At 44.3% G+C, this 18,096-nt stretch overlaps 1 protein-coding gene across 2 annotated transcripts in view; it reads left to right on the forward strand.

Annotated features, from left to right (window-relative positions):
- The window catches only part of Plxna2 (plexin A2), a 199,005-nt gene that overhangs the window by 132,786 nt on the left and 48,123 nt on the right, over positions 1 to 18,096 (forward strand). For both annotated transcript variants that reach the window (XM_052738096.1, XM_052738097.1), the window contains exons 6-12: positions 804 to 927; positions 2,139 to 2,292; positions 2,813 to 2,909; positions 5,151 to 5,265; positions 12,443 to 12,643; positions 14,506 to 14,602; positions 17,534 to 17,724. In XM_052738096.1, coding sequence (XP_052594056.1) covers positions 804 to 927; positions 2,139 to 2,292; positions 2,813 to 2,909; positions 5,151 to 5,265; positions 12,443 to 12,643; positions 14,506 to 14,602; positions 17,534 to 17,724 — 979 coding nt within the window. The remainder of the gene's footprint in view (positions 1 to 803; positions 928 to 2,138; positions 2,293 to 2,812; positions 2,910 to 5,150; positions 5,266 to 12,442; positions 12,644 to 14,505; positions 14,603 to 17,533; positions 17,725 to 18,096) is intronic.

The raw sequence follows: 18,096 nt of genomic DNA on the forward strand, positions 1-18,096 counted from the left end.
AGTCTGGAGCCAAAGATGAAGATGTCAGGAGAAATGGCCACATGGGCTTTCTGACAGAGGCAGCCCTGGACACATGCTTTGTCTGTCTCTTTGACTTAAAGCATTATTTCATGACACAAACATTTATTTAAAATATACCTTGTGACAGAATATTTTGTTAAATAAAACATGGTATCTTCCTTTAAAGAGCCATTAATCCAGTCAAAGATCACATGGATCCTATCTCACACCTAAGACCCTCTCCTGCTTGCTAACACCTTGGAGGTGTGTGATAATGTTATTAATCATTGTTATTAATATCAATATCACAAGGGCTAGCGCAGGGATACATCCACTGAATGCCAGGCTGCATTCTGAGTACTAATTCACTTTAACCTTAGAATAGCCTTACAAGGTAGGCTATTATCATCATCCTTGCTATTTTAAGGTTTAGGAAACAGAGAAGAGAAAGATTAAGTAACTTGTCCAGTGGGATCCAGCTAGCAGGTAACAGGCGTGGTATTAGAGCCTAACATTCTAGCTGCAGAGTTCATGTTCACAGCCCTGCTTCTCAAGTACCCTAAACTTCTTACTTACTTACTTGAGCATCCCCTAGTACTAGCATGGTGTTTTTTATACCTAACCACCATCTAGGTTGGAAATTAATACCTCTTCCTTGATATATCTTTAGCTTTATGTGATAGTGGACACCTGAGAATACAATGAAAGTCATCACAAAGCAATAGGCTACAGTGCTGGGGCAGCAAATCTCTATTATCCGGGGACAGTGGACATGACCTCTTAATGAATCTGTGTTCATATAGGTGCTCCCGAAGGGACAAATGCCAACGGGCCTGGGAAGCAAATCGATTCGCTGCCAGTATCAGCCAGTGCATGAGCCTTGAGGTGCACCCCAGCAGCATCTCTGTGTCAGATCACAGCCGGCTGGTGAGTATGCAGCAGGGAGGACGGGGACACAGAGGACACTTCTGTAATACCTGCACATATTAATCAGAATTTCAGTGCTTAAAAAATAATAATATAAAAACCTATGGTACAGTACCTAACAGCACATTCTTAGGACATAGTATGATTTCAGTCTTCTGTTTGTTAATTATTCAAGAAAGCCTTAGCTTGCCATTGTGTTTGGTGGGCAGGAGAGAGATTAAAGAAAGACTGAGACTTATTCAAAGTGTATGCTTAAAGAGAATATTAAACAAAGTAAAAATAGCCCTCAGCCACCTGTCAAGACACAACCCAAAATATTCTGTGTCCTTAGGCCCTGACTGCAATTTCATTGTGAAGGTTTTATGAGCATTCATGAATGTTAATTAGTTAATGAACCTTCCATAGTTTCAGTTCATTCATACCCACCAGGAGGTTTGGGCTCCAGTGATGCTAATGAAACAATCAGGGAGGTTGTGCCTATTGTGGAAGTTGAGGACAAACTCATTGAAAAGTGGCCTGAATTCAGAACACTTTCCAAATTCTGAAAGTCTAGTTTTTTTATCACTAAAATGAGGCTCTGCAAATTTAGCCAGGCTGGAGACTGCTGTTCTAGATGGAGTTCTTAGGTGGCATACATTATTTAGCCATCAGTGACCCTTCTTTGATCCCCTGTGCATCTTGTGAGTCTCCTGCCCCACACCATGGCACTGCTGGAAAGTAGAAAGCCCAGAGGGAATAGAGGAGCAGAAGCTCTGGAGAATACAGCTTCCAAATAAATGGGTGAGTGGTAGCTGGGGAAAAGATCTACGTCTTCTACCATCCTGATGAAGCTTACATTCCAAGGAGCCCAAAATAAGGCCTGTGATAAAGTCTCAAGCTTATGACTCACTTGCATATGTGCTTTGCAATTAATTTCTATATCAGATAGAGCAGGGTCTGAGATGCATATTAGTACAAATCCCCTTACTTCCTTAAACACCAAGTGCTTTCTGATGCTGGACAAGATTGAAGAATTAACAGTAACAATCTTTATGAAAACCACTGACCCCACACAACCATTTGTTATTCTAATTGCTCAGCATCAAAAATGGAAGATCACTAGACCAATGCCCTTCTCTTATAGACGAAGTCAAGGAGCTCCCTGAGCAATTGGTCCTGGCAGGGAGCCTTGCCTGGGGCCTGGTTCTCCTGAGCTCTTGCTTTCCCCACAGCTCAGCCTGGTTGTGAATGATGCCCCCAACCTCTCTGAGGGTATCGCCTGTGCCTTTGGGAACTTGACTGAGGTGGAGGGACAGGTGTCTGGGAGCCAAGTCATCTGCATCTCACCTGGGCCCAAGGATGTCCCTGTTATCCCTCTGGATCAAGGTAAGGATTATATGCAAAAAGAGCCATTTGTGTCATGGTAAACATAGGAGTCACAAATACAGACATGAAGCTACTTGACCAGTCTTCACATACAAGATGCTAATATTGGCTTACATAACTTGTTTGAGTTTGAAAGCACTGTGCTATGCCCTAAGTGAGATTCAAGGAGGAAAATGTTCATTCCTCCTGGGCTGAGAATGCATAATGTGCACTGTGCCCACTTTCTGTCCCTTCTAGGAACAGGTGAGATTCAGGCAACAGATTGCATTGAGCTTTCTCCACCAAACTTGGCTTGAAGGATTCTGCTAATATTCTGAAATTCTTTCAGTAATTGAGTATGCCTAACCAAGCCAAGGAACTCATAGAATTGGTTACTGAGGGATAATCTGGTAGGGATTTTCAGGGGCAAAGCATGTTCAGGCAGCCTTTCTCTATCTATACTTCTGGGAGGCTCTATGACATGGTCTTCCCCCCAGGGTGTTCACTGGACCCCAGGTTCACACTCTGTCCTCTCTTGCAGACTGGTTTGGCCTAGAGCTGCAGCTGAGATCCAAGGAGACAGGAAAGATCTTTGTCAGCACCGAGTTCAAGTTCTATAACTGCAGTGCCCACCAACTGTAAGCATGCCTCAGAAGGATCCTTGCCTGGGTCTGGATATGAGTATAGGGTTCCACTTCCTCCCTCTAGGGCAAGACTTGTGCAGTAGTCACATTAAAGTCTCTCTGGTGTAGGGGGGAGGTACATGCTCATTTGAATGGCAATCACTCACCACAGCCCCTTATCTCATTCCTTTGGCCTCACCCCAGTACACTCTACCTCCAGTTCTAAAGCTAGAATGGCAAGAGAGGGGTCCTGACCTAGGAGCTGTAAGAAGATGTCTTCACTTCAGCCAATTGGCAGTGGCTTTGAAGGCAGGGACTGACAGTGAGTGTGGAGGAGTCCAATATCCGCACAAAGGAGGACAGACATAAGGACAGCAGCCTCTCTCAGCATCCAGTGAGAGGGCCTGGGCTGGAAGAGGCAGAAGAGGCTTTAACTTCAGTGTGCAACATATCCCTCCTTAATATATATTATGAGTAAGACAGACAAGAGGAACAAGAGGTGGAAATGGCCAGATGCAACAAAGGCAGGGCAAGGAGACTAAAGCAGAACTGGATAAAAATGACCACTACCCACTATATCCCAACCCCAGATAAACCTGCTTGGGAATTGCAGGCTTCTCGAAGGGAGGACCTGTCAACCTTCATAATCTAAAGCAGTGGTAACAGAATCTATTGTTTGTGAGAGTATCTGTATTACCATGGCAATCCAGTGTGATGTCACCATATTCAGTGGTAGATTTCTATGGCAAGGAAGATATTGTCACAGGCAGCAAGTTTTAGCAGAAAAAAAAGCAGGCCTCCTCGACAGCTAAGATTCTATTTTATTGCTCAACTTTGTTTTACCCTTCTCTACTCCTGGAATTTGATTAAAAGTCTGAGTATCAAGTTCAGTTCCCTATTTTTAATATGGTAAGCTGAGACCCATAGATAATAAGTGCTATGATGACTGACAAAATCAGCCAATGGAAGAGCCTGGTGGGGTCCAACAAACACCATTTCTTTCACCCTGGTTGATATTCACTATTTACTTGTTGAATCATACGATAGTATCAAGAATCTATCATTGATGCAGTACATGAAATAGCATTGACTCAAACTCAGAAACAAGGTGATTTTAGACATGACTGGACCTGAGGTGTGCATGACTAGAAAAGAATCCTTTCTGGGGTATATATGGGCCAAATCACCTCACACACCTCATACCTTATACTAGTCTGAGACCCCTGGATGGAAGCCCCTACCACCCAGACTTAATAAGAACCCCACCAGGTGGCGCCAGATTGCAGACCTATTTCTGTTCTTAACAGCTTGGTACAGTTCTGAAAAGCAGAACTGTACTAAGTTGTTATATATAGAAGCTGAGGAGGAGGAAGGCCAGAACTCTCAGTATGTTTCCATCAGAGTAGTCTGCACACACACACACAGCCTCCAGGTGAACCCAAAGAGGAGGAAGTGCTCTCTGTGGAAAGAACATTTATCCCATAGGCATAGGCTATTGCTCCAGGCCAGGACCACTAGAGATATGGGGCAAATGCAATACTATAACTTTCCCAAGCTCAGTAACATAGGTAATGTGAACCAAATCACTAATACTCTGTTATTCAAGAGGTTGAAATAATAGGTGATTTAACTTCTTCAAAATAATAATCACATTTAACATGATTCTTTCCAAAACCATTTCCTATTCATTATCTCACTTGACACCAAACAGCCCTGTGGACCACACAGGAATGTCTTTTACAGACAGATGAAAAAAATTTAATTCGCAATGCGAGTGACTTACTCAGACTGACATCAATGTTGGCAGCAGAAGCAAGATTATAATCAGATCTGCCTAATTTCTTCCTCTGCACTCTTATAGCTACCCTGACTGATAAGCAATGGTGTGCTGGCATTAATATCAGCAATCAAATTTTTAAAAATATAATGCATAGTATTTACCAATTTCTATAATTTAAATGCTTCCACCATAGCCAATTTCAGGCCATCAGACTGAAATTCTAGCTTGCAAAATTCCTGAAAATATAAACTAGCACACCTACTGCTACTGTTTTACAGGTTAAATAATTCCCACTGAAGTCCCAGTTCATTCCTAATTGTCTGGCCCCATGAACATCTCAGCTGCAGAATCTACAATTCTCAGTACTAGAATATGCTCCACTAGTTTACCCTCCCAAGAGTGAGATGAGGATGTAAGGATAACAGCCTTCTTTCATGACAGGCCTGCATGACCCTCTTACTGTCTCCTCCTTGCAGGTGCCTGTCCTGTGTCAACAGCGCCTTCCGCTGCCATTGGTGCAAGTACCGAAACCTCTGCACACATGACCCCACCACCTGTTCCTTCCAGGAAGGCAGGATCAATGTTTCAGAGGTAAGAAGGTTATCTATGGCATGACAACAATCCCAGACAACCAGCCCCTTTGCACTGCAGATGGTCTGTCCAGTGGTTTAACCATCTTTTGTCCTGGCCTATCTTGGTCACCTTATCAGAGATTCTTCATGTTATAAATAAATGATATTATAAAGCTCAAGAAAGTAGCAACCAATGCCCCCCCCCCATCAGCAGAGGCTATATCTGCTAGACTGCTAAGACTACATTCAAGAGTGTAAAGGTGACTGCCAGTTGAAACTAAAAGCTCAGAGGAAGCATACCCAACAAACAGACTCCATGCTCTGAGAGAGTGTGATGAATGCTGTCTATTCTTTGAGCCTAGCCCTTTGCTTGGCTGTAGACTTACTGTGCTTCAATAGAACATTCACTCTCAACCATCTTTTCATGCCAACTTTTCTTCCAACTCTAAAATTCAATGATTCTTTGACTCTGATGTATTACTGGGTGGGTGGCCTTGGAGACAGAGAAATCCAGCTAGTAAAAAGCACCAAGCATTGCCAAAAGTCCTATTATATTATCTAGTTGAAGCGCCTTCCCTAAAGTCTGACCAGCCTTTGTCATTGACACAGTAAAATATCATGTTGTTCACCTTTACTGTGAATATTCCACTTAGTAATTATTCACTAAGGTTGGTTCTCTCACATTTCCCCAATATGCCTCAGCTCCATGAAGCTGCTTCTTCGATTTCCCTTTTGTCTAGTGTTTTTCATGCCCAAGGGTAGCCAATTAGGACTAGACAATTAAGACCTTGTATACTCACACACACACACAGAGAGAGAGAGAGAGAGAGAGAGAGAGAGAGAGAGAGAGAGAGAGAGAGAGAGAGAGAGAGAGAGAGATTCCCCTTTTCAGTATTTTGGAAAAACTTGCAGATATTAAGGCATGACCATAGAGTTTTCATATACTGCTGAGAGTGAATGTTCTATTGAAGCACAGTAAGTCTACAGTCAAGCAAAGGGCTAGTATCTAGTTTTCTAGATATATCTCCCTCCTGCTGGAATGCTATACTGATCTTAATGGACACTGGTTATGAATTCAGGCTTGGGATTCTGTGGCAGTTTGAAACTAGTCTTCTTGCTGGTAGTGGGACAGAGGTTAACACAACCTGGGGGCCAATGAAAGAATTGCCATGGGAAGCAAGCCACTACAGAAGAGCTAGATCTAGGCAGTGGGAGGTTAGCATTTTCTGTCTTAGAAATGGACCTTCACCATGGCTACTAAAGTCCTGAAGTTCCTTCATAAACTAGAAGAGAAAACTGGGAACCCAGGGAGATGGTACAGATGGTACAGATCAGGACAAGAGCAACTCTGTATCTGTGGAGGCCACCCTAGCAGGCAGATAGAAATCCAGAGCCAAGCCTGAGTGACCTGCAGCTGGAGCAAGGGCAAGCAGATTGTCACAGGGAGCAAGACAAATAAACTATGGTGGAGAGACCTGAGGGCTGAGCCCCAGAGGGCTAATTGGAAGCAGGCCCAGCCCCCTTCACCACAAGGAACCACTGAAGCATGGCTGCTCCTAGGCAGCAAGTGAGAGATTTGAAAGTCCCAGAGAGCTGGCTAGAGAGAAGCCACTGCCTCCCTGTTAGCAGGATTCAGTGATCACCAAAAGATCTTGGGGGCAAACCCCAGTCTAATTTTCTCTCTTTGGTGTCTGTGCCTTGGGTTGGAAAGCAGCATTGTTCTTGTCCCCTTTATCTCCCCATCAGATTGTGTAGGGAGCTGCTCTCTTGTCCTCATGCATGCTGGCTATTGGTACTGCACAAGTACTGAATGGAGGCTGTGAGGGAAGCCCAGAATCCATCCTGTTGGCTTGACTCAGCAAAGGAAGTGGAGGGCAGTTTCCCAGCATAGTGGCTTAGGGCCACTTTCTCAAAGTCCTAAAATACAACTGAATCTTTTTATAACACATTCCTTCCTGGTCAATGGCTTCCAGGCTTAGCTTTTTTTTCTGTTCAAACCTCTGCTTTAGGGGACCCTATTCCCCAAAGTTTGAAGAATACAAAAGTGTGTGTGTCCAGCTTGGGTCAAGTTATTTTTAGGGGTTGTAAATCCTTATATATCATTTTGTGATTACTAGAATATCTTTTTTTTCCAATTCCATCAAGCCCCTCCTCCAACTTTGAATCAAAATTTCATGCCTGTATACTTGCAGAAGCAATGTATCACTGATTAGCACCGCCAATTAGCACCACCGATTAGCAGCACTGCAACGGTCACGCCTCATGTGTTCATAGTTCTGCACCTGTGGCACAGTTCTCAGTGTGCCTTCCCAGGACTGTGCCATCAGCATCACCTGCAAACTTGCTAGAAATTCAAATTCTTGGGTTTGGGTGCAATCCCAGATGAAGCTGAAGATTGAGAACCATTGACAGATGGCATTTCAGTTGATTCTCTAAGCTGAATGCAGTTTCACATAACTCTTATTTGACATCTGTAGTGACCAGAATGCCAACAATTTAGGGGTATTGCCCAAGGCTATGGAGAATTCAGCATCCAGAAAAAAACTGACTAATTTGCTCTCTCAGAAAATTGGGGCCTGTAAGCATGTTGGTCTCCATGACCACAGTTATGGTTGCAGGCATGACTTTGATCTGACCCCTTGCTGTTGGTCATGAGGGTTCAGTTGTGGCTGGACCAACACAAATCTATCTCCACAGATGGAACTACTTCCCATGGAAGGGTCAGAAGGGCCATTTTTCAGGAGCTTCTGGGCCAATATGCTTGTGCCTGACAAGGAAGAACTGATAAGCTGAGCCACAGCACATGTAATTCTGAAACAGGAATACAGTAGCTTATATCTATTGGGTATTTTTTATGTGTGCATCACCTTATTTGTAAAGAAATTTCATGTACTTTTGACTATTTATTAAGCTGATTCTGTAACAGACAAAACTGAGGCTCAATATTCCTCTGATGGTTGGTCTGACAAATGCAGATAATCAGAACTCAATTAAAGTGCCTTTGAACAAGCTAGAATCTCCTGACTCTGCCACATATGTACATATACAAGCCACACACAGTAATCATATTAACAGTTGTTAACCCAGCCTGTTACCACACAATCACTGCATACCCTCTTTTATGTAATCTAGTTGTCAGGTATTACTAAAACCATTTTGTACATGAAGAAGCAGAACTTCATCCGGACCATCTCTCAAGCCCTTTGAAGGTGCTAAGCTTCATCTTCACTGCGCCCTCTCCCACTTAGAGCCCTCCAACTTTCTGACGACTACCTAGACCTCTATCTCCCTGCAACACAGTGTTAGCAGGTAGTGTGCACAGGAATATGTACAGCTATCAGCCTTGAAAGCTCATCTCCCTCCACAGCTGGAACAGACCTAGTGAGATATAGATACATAAATATCTTCTTTACACCCATCCCAAGGGAAAGATAGAACCAAATAAATCCGATTAGCTTCCCAGGATGCTGGCTGCTGTCACTCTTTGAAGTCCAGTGGGTGAAGATAATGCCATTTCCACATGGAAGAAGTACTTTTGAGAACTAACAAGTCCTCAGTACAAAATCAGGGGGAATCCCAACCTAACTGAGTGGGCAGCAAGGCTGTGGCCCTGCCTCTTACCCAGCCCTGGGATGTTCCCAAACAAGGCATCTGTTCACCTTCATTTAAACTGAAATACCAACTGAGAAGACTTGGCTCCAGTGGGGGATAGACAGAGGAGATAAGATGACCTAAAGTTATTATTGGGAAGTCTTCAGGGTCAACAGGGGCCAACGATATTTTAAGAATGTTAATGAACATCTTAACATTCTACAAAAAAAGTTATTTATGGTTATTGGGGGTTTTTTTTGTCCTTAGGACAAAAACATTCTCTCCTCTCTCTCTCTCTCTCTCTTTCCCTCTCTCCTTGTTCTCCTCCTCCTCTCCCTTTCTCTCACTCCATTGTGTGTGTGTGTGTGTGTGTGTGTGTGTGTGTGTGTGTACAGAAACAAGTGGCATAGGAATGGCTTCAGATGGAACCTGTCACTTTCCCAAGCCCCAGATGTACTGAAGTTGCAACAACTCTTGAGACTTCCTGACTGTCGATTCTCTTGCCTCTGCCCTTGGCCTCACCATTGTCCTTTCTACCCCAAACTCCTTCCCTTCACCAGTTATCTCATGGATCCATCTCACAGACCAGGTATACATCTTTTTTGTTACCAAAGATGCAGATTGTGTGCTGGGAACGCCAACCACTTCTTTCTACCCTAGGAATAGAAGAAAAGTCCTTTTCTATCTGGCCCCAGAGTGACTGCCAAATAAACAAAGCCCAATGCATCCTTTTGCTACTAGGCCAATCTTGAGCATGTTAGGTATTAGGAAAGAGCCTATTCATCATCTTTAAAACTAATTTTAGAAGACCTAAAAGAGCATGCAGAAGTTTTCTAAAATTCTATTCTTTGAAAAAATGTAATTTATAAATAACTTCTGCCCATGACTTGCCAACTTCTAAGCTAGATATACATTGAGTATATTCAGCTATCCCTCCACAGTCATAGAGGACAAGGACTAGTTCCAGAACCTTTTACAGATATGAAGTCCCCTCTGTTAAACCATGTGATATTTTCATAAAACCATACACATTCTGTCCTGTATCTTAAATGATCTTTAGATTACTCAGAATCTATCACTCTGTATCAATGCTGTATGGGCAGCTGCTTTCTTTATTTGGGAGATAATCACAGTGGGGTCCTTGTATATATCTAGTACAGGTATAACTTTTATTTTCCAAATATCTTTGGTCCTTGGCTGATGGAATCAATGGATAAGGAGGGACAATTATGGGGAAATTTTTGTCATTAAAGGTTTAAAGGATTCTACAGTCTTATTTGCTGACCTGAGACATCATACTTCCAAAAGCATATCTTTAAGAGTCTAGGCCTCCTGAAATTTAAATTTGTTTTCTGAACTCATTAGAGAAACAAGAATTTGTCTTTTATAGCACTTGGTTCCAAATTTGAATTAATCTCCTCTCTCTGTCTCTGTCTGTCTGTCTGTCTCTCCTCTCTTTCTCTAAGCCTACACACACACACCCCACAGCATTATACATCAGACTTACTTCTATCATAAATTCTAACCTGTTAGATTCTGGCTAGATTTTTAGCTTCTGACTGGATGTTCTTCTTTTCAGTGTGATACCTGGGTTTCCTGGCTATAAATCTGTGAAAGACTCTGTCAAAAGTGCCTGCAGGGGATGAAAGTAAAAGAGCACTAAAGAGCAGGTTTATGAGTCAGCAGCTTGAGCAACTGGCACCTGAACTAGGACCCATCTGTTCTGGTATTCCTTCTGATCCAGTCCCTCTCAGAAATGCTGCTTGCTGGAATCCTCCTATGCAGTGACTGACAGGCAGGAGTGGCCAGCTTACCCTGGAAGTCTTTCTAGTCCTCCCAGACAGGGTTAAATAGGAAATTCCCCAGGCTCCAGCTCTGTATAAATGGTCATGCTCCTCAATAGATAAGGCTGTGCCTTTAGGAAATTATGGAGCTCCAGAAACTGTGGCCACCTAGAGTCCTAGCTTGGGAATCAAATTGCTTCTCAACTTTCCCTTATCTCTTACCAGCCTCCAAACTTAAAATGAAAAAGAAACTACAGAATTCTTTTGTCTATTATTTTATTTTCTTCTTTACATTCACCCTCCTGCAAACAATGGCTAAGTATCCACTACACATCTGACACAAGATGAAGACTTGGAATGTGGGGTGGAAAAGTTCAGGTCCTTCAGAAGATCACAGCCCAGCAAGAAAAACAAGTCCACAGAAATTGTAGCCCCACAGATTCAGTGCAAGCATGGGCAACACCTAGAGTTCTGCGTGAAGCCAGTGTGAGAAAGGGTCTCAGCCTTCCTGAGCCAAGTTGGAAAACTGGGTATTTGATGCTCAGCTATCTGACTAAGTTGAGGTAGAGCAGAGGGCAGGAAGAAGACGGCAGTGGTGGGTAGAAGTTAGTCTTTGATAAGGAGAAAAGCATGTATAAAGGTCCAGGTTTAGTGTTAGTATGAGAAATGGCACTACAGAACTATGTGTTCAGTATGTCCAGACTTTGATGTACAAGAATGAACAGGTTTAGAGGCAATTACAGACCAGAGTATAATAGGTTTACAGCTGGAATCTGAAGGAAAAAAAAGGGACTGTGTATGTCCACACAAAGGAGCTGACTAGCTCTGTAGATCTTCAGTAGAGATTACAATTGCTCAACAGCCTGTGTTACACAAGGCTTCTAACAGGGATGGCTTCTGCTATCTGGAATTTGAGACTGTCCATGCCTTGCAGAAAGTCAGGCAGAAAATACCAGCAGTATCCTCTTGTAGCCCCATGAGCCCCAACATGTTCCCAAAGTCCCTCTAGGAACTAGTGTCCAGAGAACAGGGAAGGTGGAGCCTCCTTCAAGAACTCCCTAACTGATCCCTGCATATTAGACATGTTTCCATGTGAAGAGTTTCCACATCCTCCCTGTAGGGGGCAGAGAAGGCAACAAGACTCTTGTTATGTTGGACCTCTGCCTCCAGACACAATGGAGGAAAACTGATCTCTCCTCCTCTCTCTCATGCATCCTCCTCATAGCCCCTCCCTACCACACTTCCCTATTTGGATTTTGTTTCCCAAAGCAGCATAGCATTCACACATGGTAATGAAATGAGATAAAAGGCCAGAGCAAGGATTTAGAGCATATCTGGGGGGGTTGGGTGGGTACTTGATCCCCCTTCTGGAAAGCCTGGCTCAGCTGGAACTGAGACAGCTGAGGCTGTAGATAACCGCTGCCTCAGGCATCAGACAATGTAAAGGGCCAAGGGGCTGGGGAACCAGATAAAACCAGAGGTGGGGTGTCTGAGCTGGGGACATGAACCCATGGAGGCTCTTTCATTTAGTCTCCAGAGATAAAACCCACAGTTTGCCATAAGGATGTTTGAAAGTTAATTCCTAAATTGTAATACACACCACCAAGATTAGGATGCCTTGTGGAATAGTGTTGACAATATCAAAGCCCAGTAGGAAGAAAAGATTTCATCCCCTACTGACTCAACATACCTCTTAAATAAGGTGCAGCTCTTCTCATGGGCTACCCACCTGGAAACAGGAAGTTCCTGACTGGCATTAGGTTCTACCCCTCTTCAGGCTTAACTCTGAGAACTAATGGAGCTCTCTGCTTGTTCACTTAGGACTGTCCCCAGCTTGTGCCCACAGAGGAGATTCTGATCCCAGTTGGAGAAGTGAAACCAATCACCCTCAAGGCCCGGAACCTTCCCCAGCCCCAGTCTGGCCAGCGGGGCTATGAGTGTGTGCTCAACATCCAAGGGGCTGTACACCGAGTCCCTGCCCTGCGCTTCAACAGTTCCAGTGTGCAGTGCCAAAACAGCTCGGTAAGCAGCTCACACATATGCCAAGACCTTAGATCATGTAGGATCACAGGCAGTGCCCACATTACCAGGGAAAGAGAAACCTGTAAGCACCCTGAGGCAGTGAGCCATGTTCTCAGAGGAGAGAACTCTCAAGGGAACCTTAATGGCAGAAGTTGAAATTTGGAGATTCTTCTGAAGTTAAAGAACACATTTTTGCCATTGGGGAAACTTCTGCCAAAATCAACCCCACCAACACCCTATCCCCATGCAATATGTGAGAACACTGGTGGGCATCACTGGGGTGAGAATGGGCAGAAAGGGGTGGGAGGAGAGGAAAGAGATGCAGCATTTCAAGAGCCAAAAGGGTTAATCCTGCCCAGAATGGTGGACAGAAAGCAGGAGGTGTTTAATTATAATTCCAGCCCAGAGAAGATCTTTTTATCTGCCAACTCCCTGTCTCTGACTGTGGGGGGTCAGCTCAGAGATGAGGGACATGACAAAGGTGTTGAGGGAAGCTAATTCGCCTGGGAGAGATAAAGAGAATCTGGGCCTCTTATCAGGGAGCTGTCAGATTCTGGGGTCACAAGCGTTTGATAGAATTTGTAATCGGTGCCAAGTGTGCAGGAAGCCAGGCTGAGAAAGAGAGCACAACAAAGGAGAAGGCATAGGAAGGCTGGGCAGGAGAGCAATGGTGGCGTGCCCTCCAGAGCTAAGTGACCAGAAATGGGCAGCCATAAAGAGGGGCTGCCCAGGAGACTTAACAGGGTACAGTGAGGACGGGGCCACCCAGGAGGTTGTGAAGGGCTTGAAGATCCTCTGTGAGGTCCGAAGAACAGAAGACTCAGCCTCTCTAGGGATTTTTTTCTGGTGTGCTATGAGATCCCCAGGAAGATGTGAGCACTTTCTTTATTAGACACTAATCCAAGTAAAACCTATCTGCAGAGGGGGAGCACAAGGCTGGGGAAATAGCACAGTCAGTGGAGTGCCTGCCACCCAAGCTTAAGGACCTGAATTTGGATCCCCCATACCCACATAAAAATGCTGGTCACAAAGACTCAACTATAATCCCAGTGCTGGGAGTGGAATGGTGGAAGATCATTGGAGCCCATTTGGCAGCCAGTCTAGCAAAATCTATGAACTCCAGCCCAATCTCAGAAAATGGGAGAATAATTAAGGAAGACACCCAGCCTCAGCCTCTGGCCTCCATATGCATTATGCACATACACACACTTGTATACACAAACACATCAAAAATTCATCTCATACACCTGAGAGACCAACCAGCCACTCCACAACTGTTGCAACATGCCCTGTTATAGGCTCTAGGTGTGAAAGACCAGTGAGGACATTAACTTTGAGTCCCCAAAAGTAGACTCTAGAGAGAATAAATGCACCCATGAAAGAATGCATTGTAGTTCCTGGAAAGTGCCACACTAAAGACAGAAGATAGCAACATCAGGAGTCCAAGGCTGGGGGTGTGGGGGACTGGGAGGAACATAAGAAAGGACACAGAGGATGTATAAGAACTAGACTTAATGAACAAGGGTAAGCTGAAAGAGTGGCAGTTGTAGGGAGAAAGCAACATTCCTTTTGAGATGCAGACTCAACCAATATACAAAGAGGGTCTTCAGCAAGTGTGTTTAGGGCTGATGGATTCAGCAGGAGAAAGGGGTAGAGATGGAGGAGACCTGAGCTTTTTCAGATTTCAGAAAGAACTGAAGGCTAAGCCAGAGGCTTAGGAAAGCTCCTGGTAGCCTTACTGACTACAAGTCAGGGACAAGGTACCATAGGGTCCCTTTGGGAAGCCTGGGGAATTGCTTTGCAATCTGACTTACTATGACAGACAGCCTTGAGAGATGTGTGCTCCTGTCTTCTCCCTGCAGTACCAGTATGATGGGATGGACATCAGCAATTTAGCAGTGGACTTCGCTGTGGTGTGGAATGGCAACTTCATCATTGACAACCCTCAGGACCTGAAAGGTAAGCAGCTGCTTCCGGGTACAAGTTTGATCTTTTCATGACCTTGGGAAAGGCTGGGGTTCGGGAGATCGGAGCCGACTGCTGTTGTGCCTTGAATAGGACACTCCCTCTGCCAGAAGAGCTCTTCAGAGACTCCTAAAGCAACATTTGAAGCCATCAAAGGAGTCCTGTTGGGAGCCCTGTTTTATTACAGCCAGAGCATTCGCCAAGCGGCTGCCCGTTCTTCTGCACTGTTCTCTGGCTCCTGGTAGCTTTGAAGTATCTGTGGAATCTGACCTAGGAGAACAGCAGGCAGAGCATCCTGCCAGGTTCCCTGGAAATGGAGATACTGCTTTCATGCAGGCTCTCCTTTCCATGTTCCCAGCCCTGGTCACTTTCACAGCACAAAGAAGGCTTGTACGTCTGTGCTGTAGTCCTGAGACTGGCGAGGGATTCCTATGCTAACTCAGGCTCACATCTGGAGCAGAGAAGCTCAGTAAGGGGGGGGGAGGAGGGTTAGAGCAAGAGGGAAACTCTAAGGCTCCTACCCTGTAAGCTCTCATTCACTCATCCAGAAAGCAGGTCCTGGCAGGCCCACCCTCAGGGCAGCCCTTCAGAATGACCCAACTACTGAACACGTGTCATATAAAGCATTCATTAAACAATTCATTTGAGTTCTTTTTATTACTTAGTAACTCTAAATGTATGCTATTATTATTCCCATCCTATAGATGGTGAAGCTGAGTCATATAGTTATAGTTAAGTGCTGAAACAGTCTGACTTCAGAGCTGGCATGCAACTTAGTACACACCAAGATGAGGACTTATCGCCACTGCTGCTGGGCTCTGAGTGGGATTTGAAGCCCTTCCCCCATTGAGAGCCATATATCCTATTATACTTCAAGTAAATGAAATTGTCATAGCCTCTGCTTCAACTCCTGGGTCACCCCCTGGGCACCAGAAGGGCAGTTAATGGAAGGATAGGGTCTGCAGATGCCTCATCATCTATGGAATACAGACAGCTTCTTGTCCAAGGTACACTGTTAAAGTCAATGCAACCTACATTGCAAGACAGACTTCAGTACAGGTAGTTTGTGTTTGCTTGCTCCTAAACTAGATCTTTTTCACCACCAGAAGATAAGAGATATTTTCCTTGCCACGTTAGATCAGTTAGAGCCCAGAGGTTACACCCAGAACCTGGAGGAAAATGGCCAGGTCCAGACTGTTACATCAGACTCTCCTGACATCTACAAGGTTCTGTAGATGCACAAGCAGCCTCCTCATCCCTTCACATGTGTGTCTACTAGATCCTTAGTGTCCGAGAATGCTCTACATGAATTGGGTTCAGTGGGCTACTGTGTTTAAGTATTCAGGTTCCCAAACTCAGCAAACCAAGTTCCACTGCTGGTGCTTCTACTTGAACCCTGCAAGTTTAGACTACATCCTAGTGTCTTCACGCAGGCCCTAGAGGAAAGGAAGACCACTGCTTAAGGTCTTGCTGAGGATTTGCAGAGCTCATGGCTAAAGACTACATGATCCAGATTTATAAATGCCTTGCAAATACTTGCTCAATTTCAGATTCCCTTCACCTGTCCAGTGCCTTGGGGACCACAGGCATAAGAGTACTTAAACTTAGGATGCTGAATGGTCTGTGCAGCTAGAACCGGGAAGCTGAATGGAACAGAGGTATCAGGGAGTGCTATGGAAGAATGAAAAACGCATCTGCCTTGGGGAATGTACCTGACCTCCAGCAGAGGCACAAAGACAGGTCAAAAAGCTTAGGACAACTTGGCTAGACAAGATGAAAAGTGACTTTCTGAGTCATTGCTCAATATCCACCATGGGATTATTTTCGGGAACCTCCAGAATGGCATAGTATTTACACCTAACCACAAACATCTCTAGATGACTTACAATGTATAATTGAATATAAATGTGGGGAAGAGAGTTGTGCATGTTAGTTATTAAGTAATGATAACAAAATGTCAGTCTATACCTGTACAAATGTATCTACTTTTAGATGCTGAATCCATGAGCTGATTATATTAATTTGGAGAATTTGCTTGGAGCTCTGAATTCCTAGTACTAACAAGAAAGGACTAAACCCAGGGCTCATGCCACAACTATACTTGACAGCTAGTTTCTCTAGAGCCTCCAAATCAGAGAAAAAGCAAAGCAAAAAGTTTGCAGAATGATCATGTGACCTATCAAGAACTAGTTTGTCCTCTCTGGGGACATATTCTTCGTCTACACTGGCTGTGATAGGGCTGTGTCATGCTTTCCTTGCTAGCATGCCTCCTACTTCAGCCACCTGGACTTTCTTTAATCCAGGGTACCAACTAAGATTCTTCTCTTCTCAGGACCCACCATCAGCAGCACAGCAAGGTTTACATCAGGATTCGGGCTTGAGACCAGTACCCATAGTAAGCTAGGAGAGTCAATATGATTCTTTTTAACTTCATTTTTACCTGCAATGAAGAAATGAGTTCACTTCTCTAATTTATGAGGGACAGTAGCTTAAGAATACTGTTAGAGTTCAAAGAAAAGATAACAGGTGTGTGTATATAGCATCTAGTATATCACAGGCATTGCCGAATACTCACTGTACAACATTTCATTCAAACCTCCCCCAAACCAACTATTCTCTCCACGTTAGAAATAGATAAACAAGAATCAGAGAAGTTAAATACTTTGTCACACTGATAGGAAGTAGAGAAGCCACAATTAAAGCAGGGATATGATTCAGTCTAGAAGCAGAAACGTTTAACCTATTATTTTCTACTGTACCTCTAGATGACTGCCTAGTCACCTTATTCACTCTCCATGTTTTATTCTTGCAGTGGTGGTGATCCCTGATGTTGTCTGTGGTTGGGGCAGATCTGTTATACCTACAAACAGAGGGTATGTGGTGAGCTTCTGCAGTCCTATCCATGACAGCTCCCTCTCTTTGCAGTACATCTCTACAAGTGTGCCGCCCAGCGGGAAAGCTGTGGCCTCTGCCTCAAGGCTGACCACAAGTTCGAGTGTGGCTGGTGCAGTGATGAGCGCAGATGTACCCTCCACCAACACTGCCCCAGCACTTCTAGCCCCTGGCTCGACTGGTCCAGCCAAAATGTCAAATGCTCCAATCCCCAAATCACAGAGGTAAGTCTCCAACTTCCAAAAGAGAAAGGGACAGCCAGGGACATATGAAAAAAATGTATTTATGGATGAATTCCTGAAGATAGAATATTTGGTGGAGAGATATGCAAGGTCTTGGTGTGTGTGTCCAGGAACATGCATAAGTGACAGGAATATGGTCCATGCCACAATGCAGTACATGATGTGTATACATGTCTGTATACCCATGCATATGAGGGAGGCTGAGCCAGACAAGGACAAGACATTGACTCCACGGTAGAGGAAGATTTCAGAAAGCAGCTTTGGCTTTTCTCATTAAAGATGCTATTTGGGGAACTACAGCTAGTTCAGAGGTGCAAAATTGGAAACTGGAGAAGTAGACAGGCCATATGTTAG

This window comes from Peromyscus californicus, unplaced genomic scaffold (genome assembly GCF_007827085.1).
Source record: "Peromyscus californicus insignis strain IS unplaced genomic scaffold, ASM782708v3 Scaffold_14__1_contigs__length_90479793_seg_2, whole genome shotgun sequence".
Taxonomy (NCBI): Eukaryota; Metazoa; Chordata; class Mammalia; order Rodentia; family Cricetidae; genus Peromyscus; species Peromyscus californicus.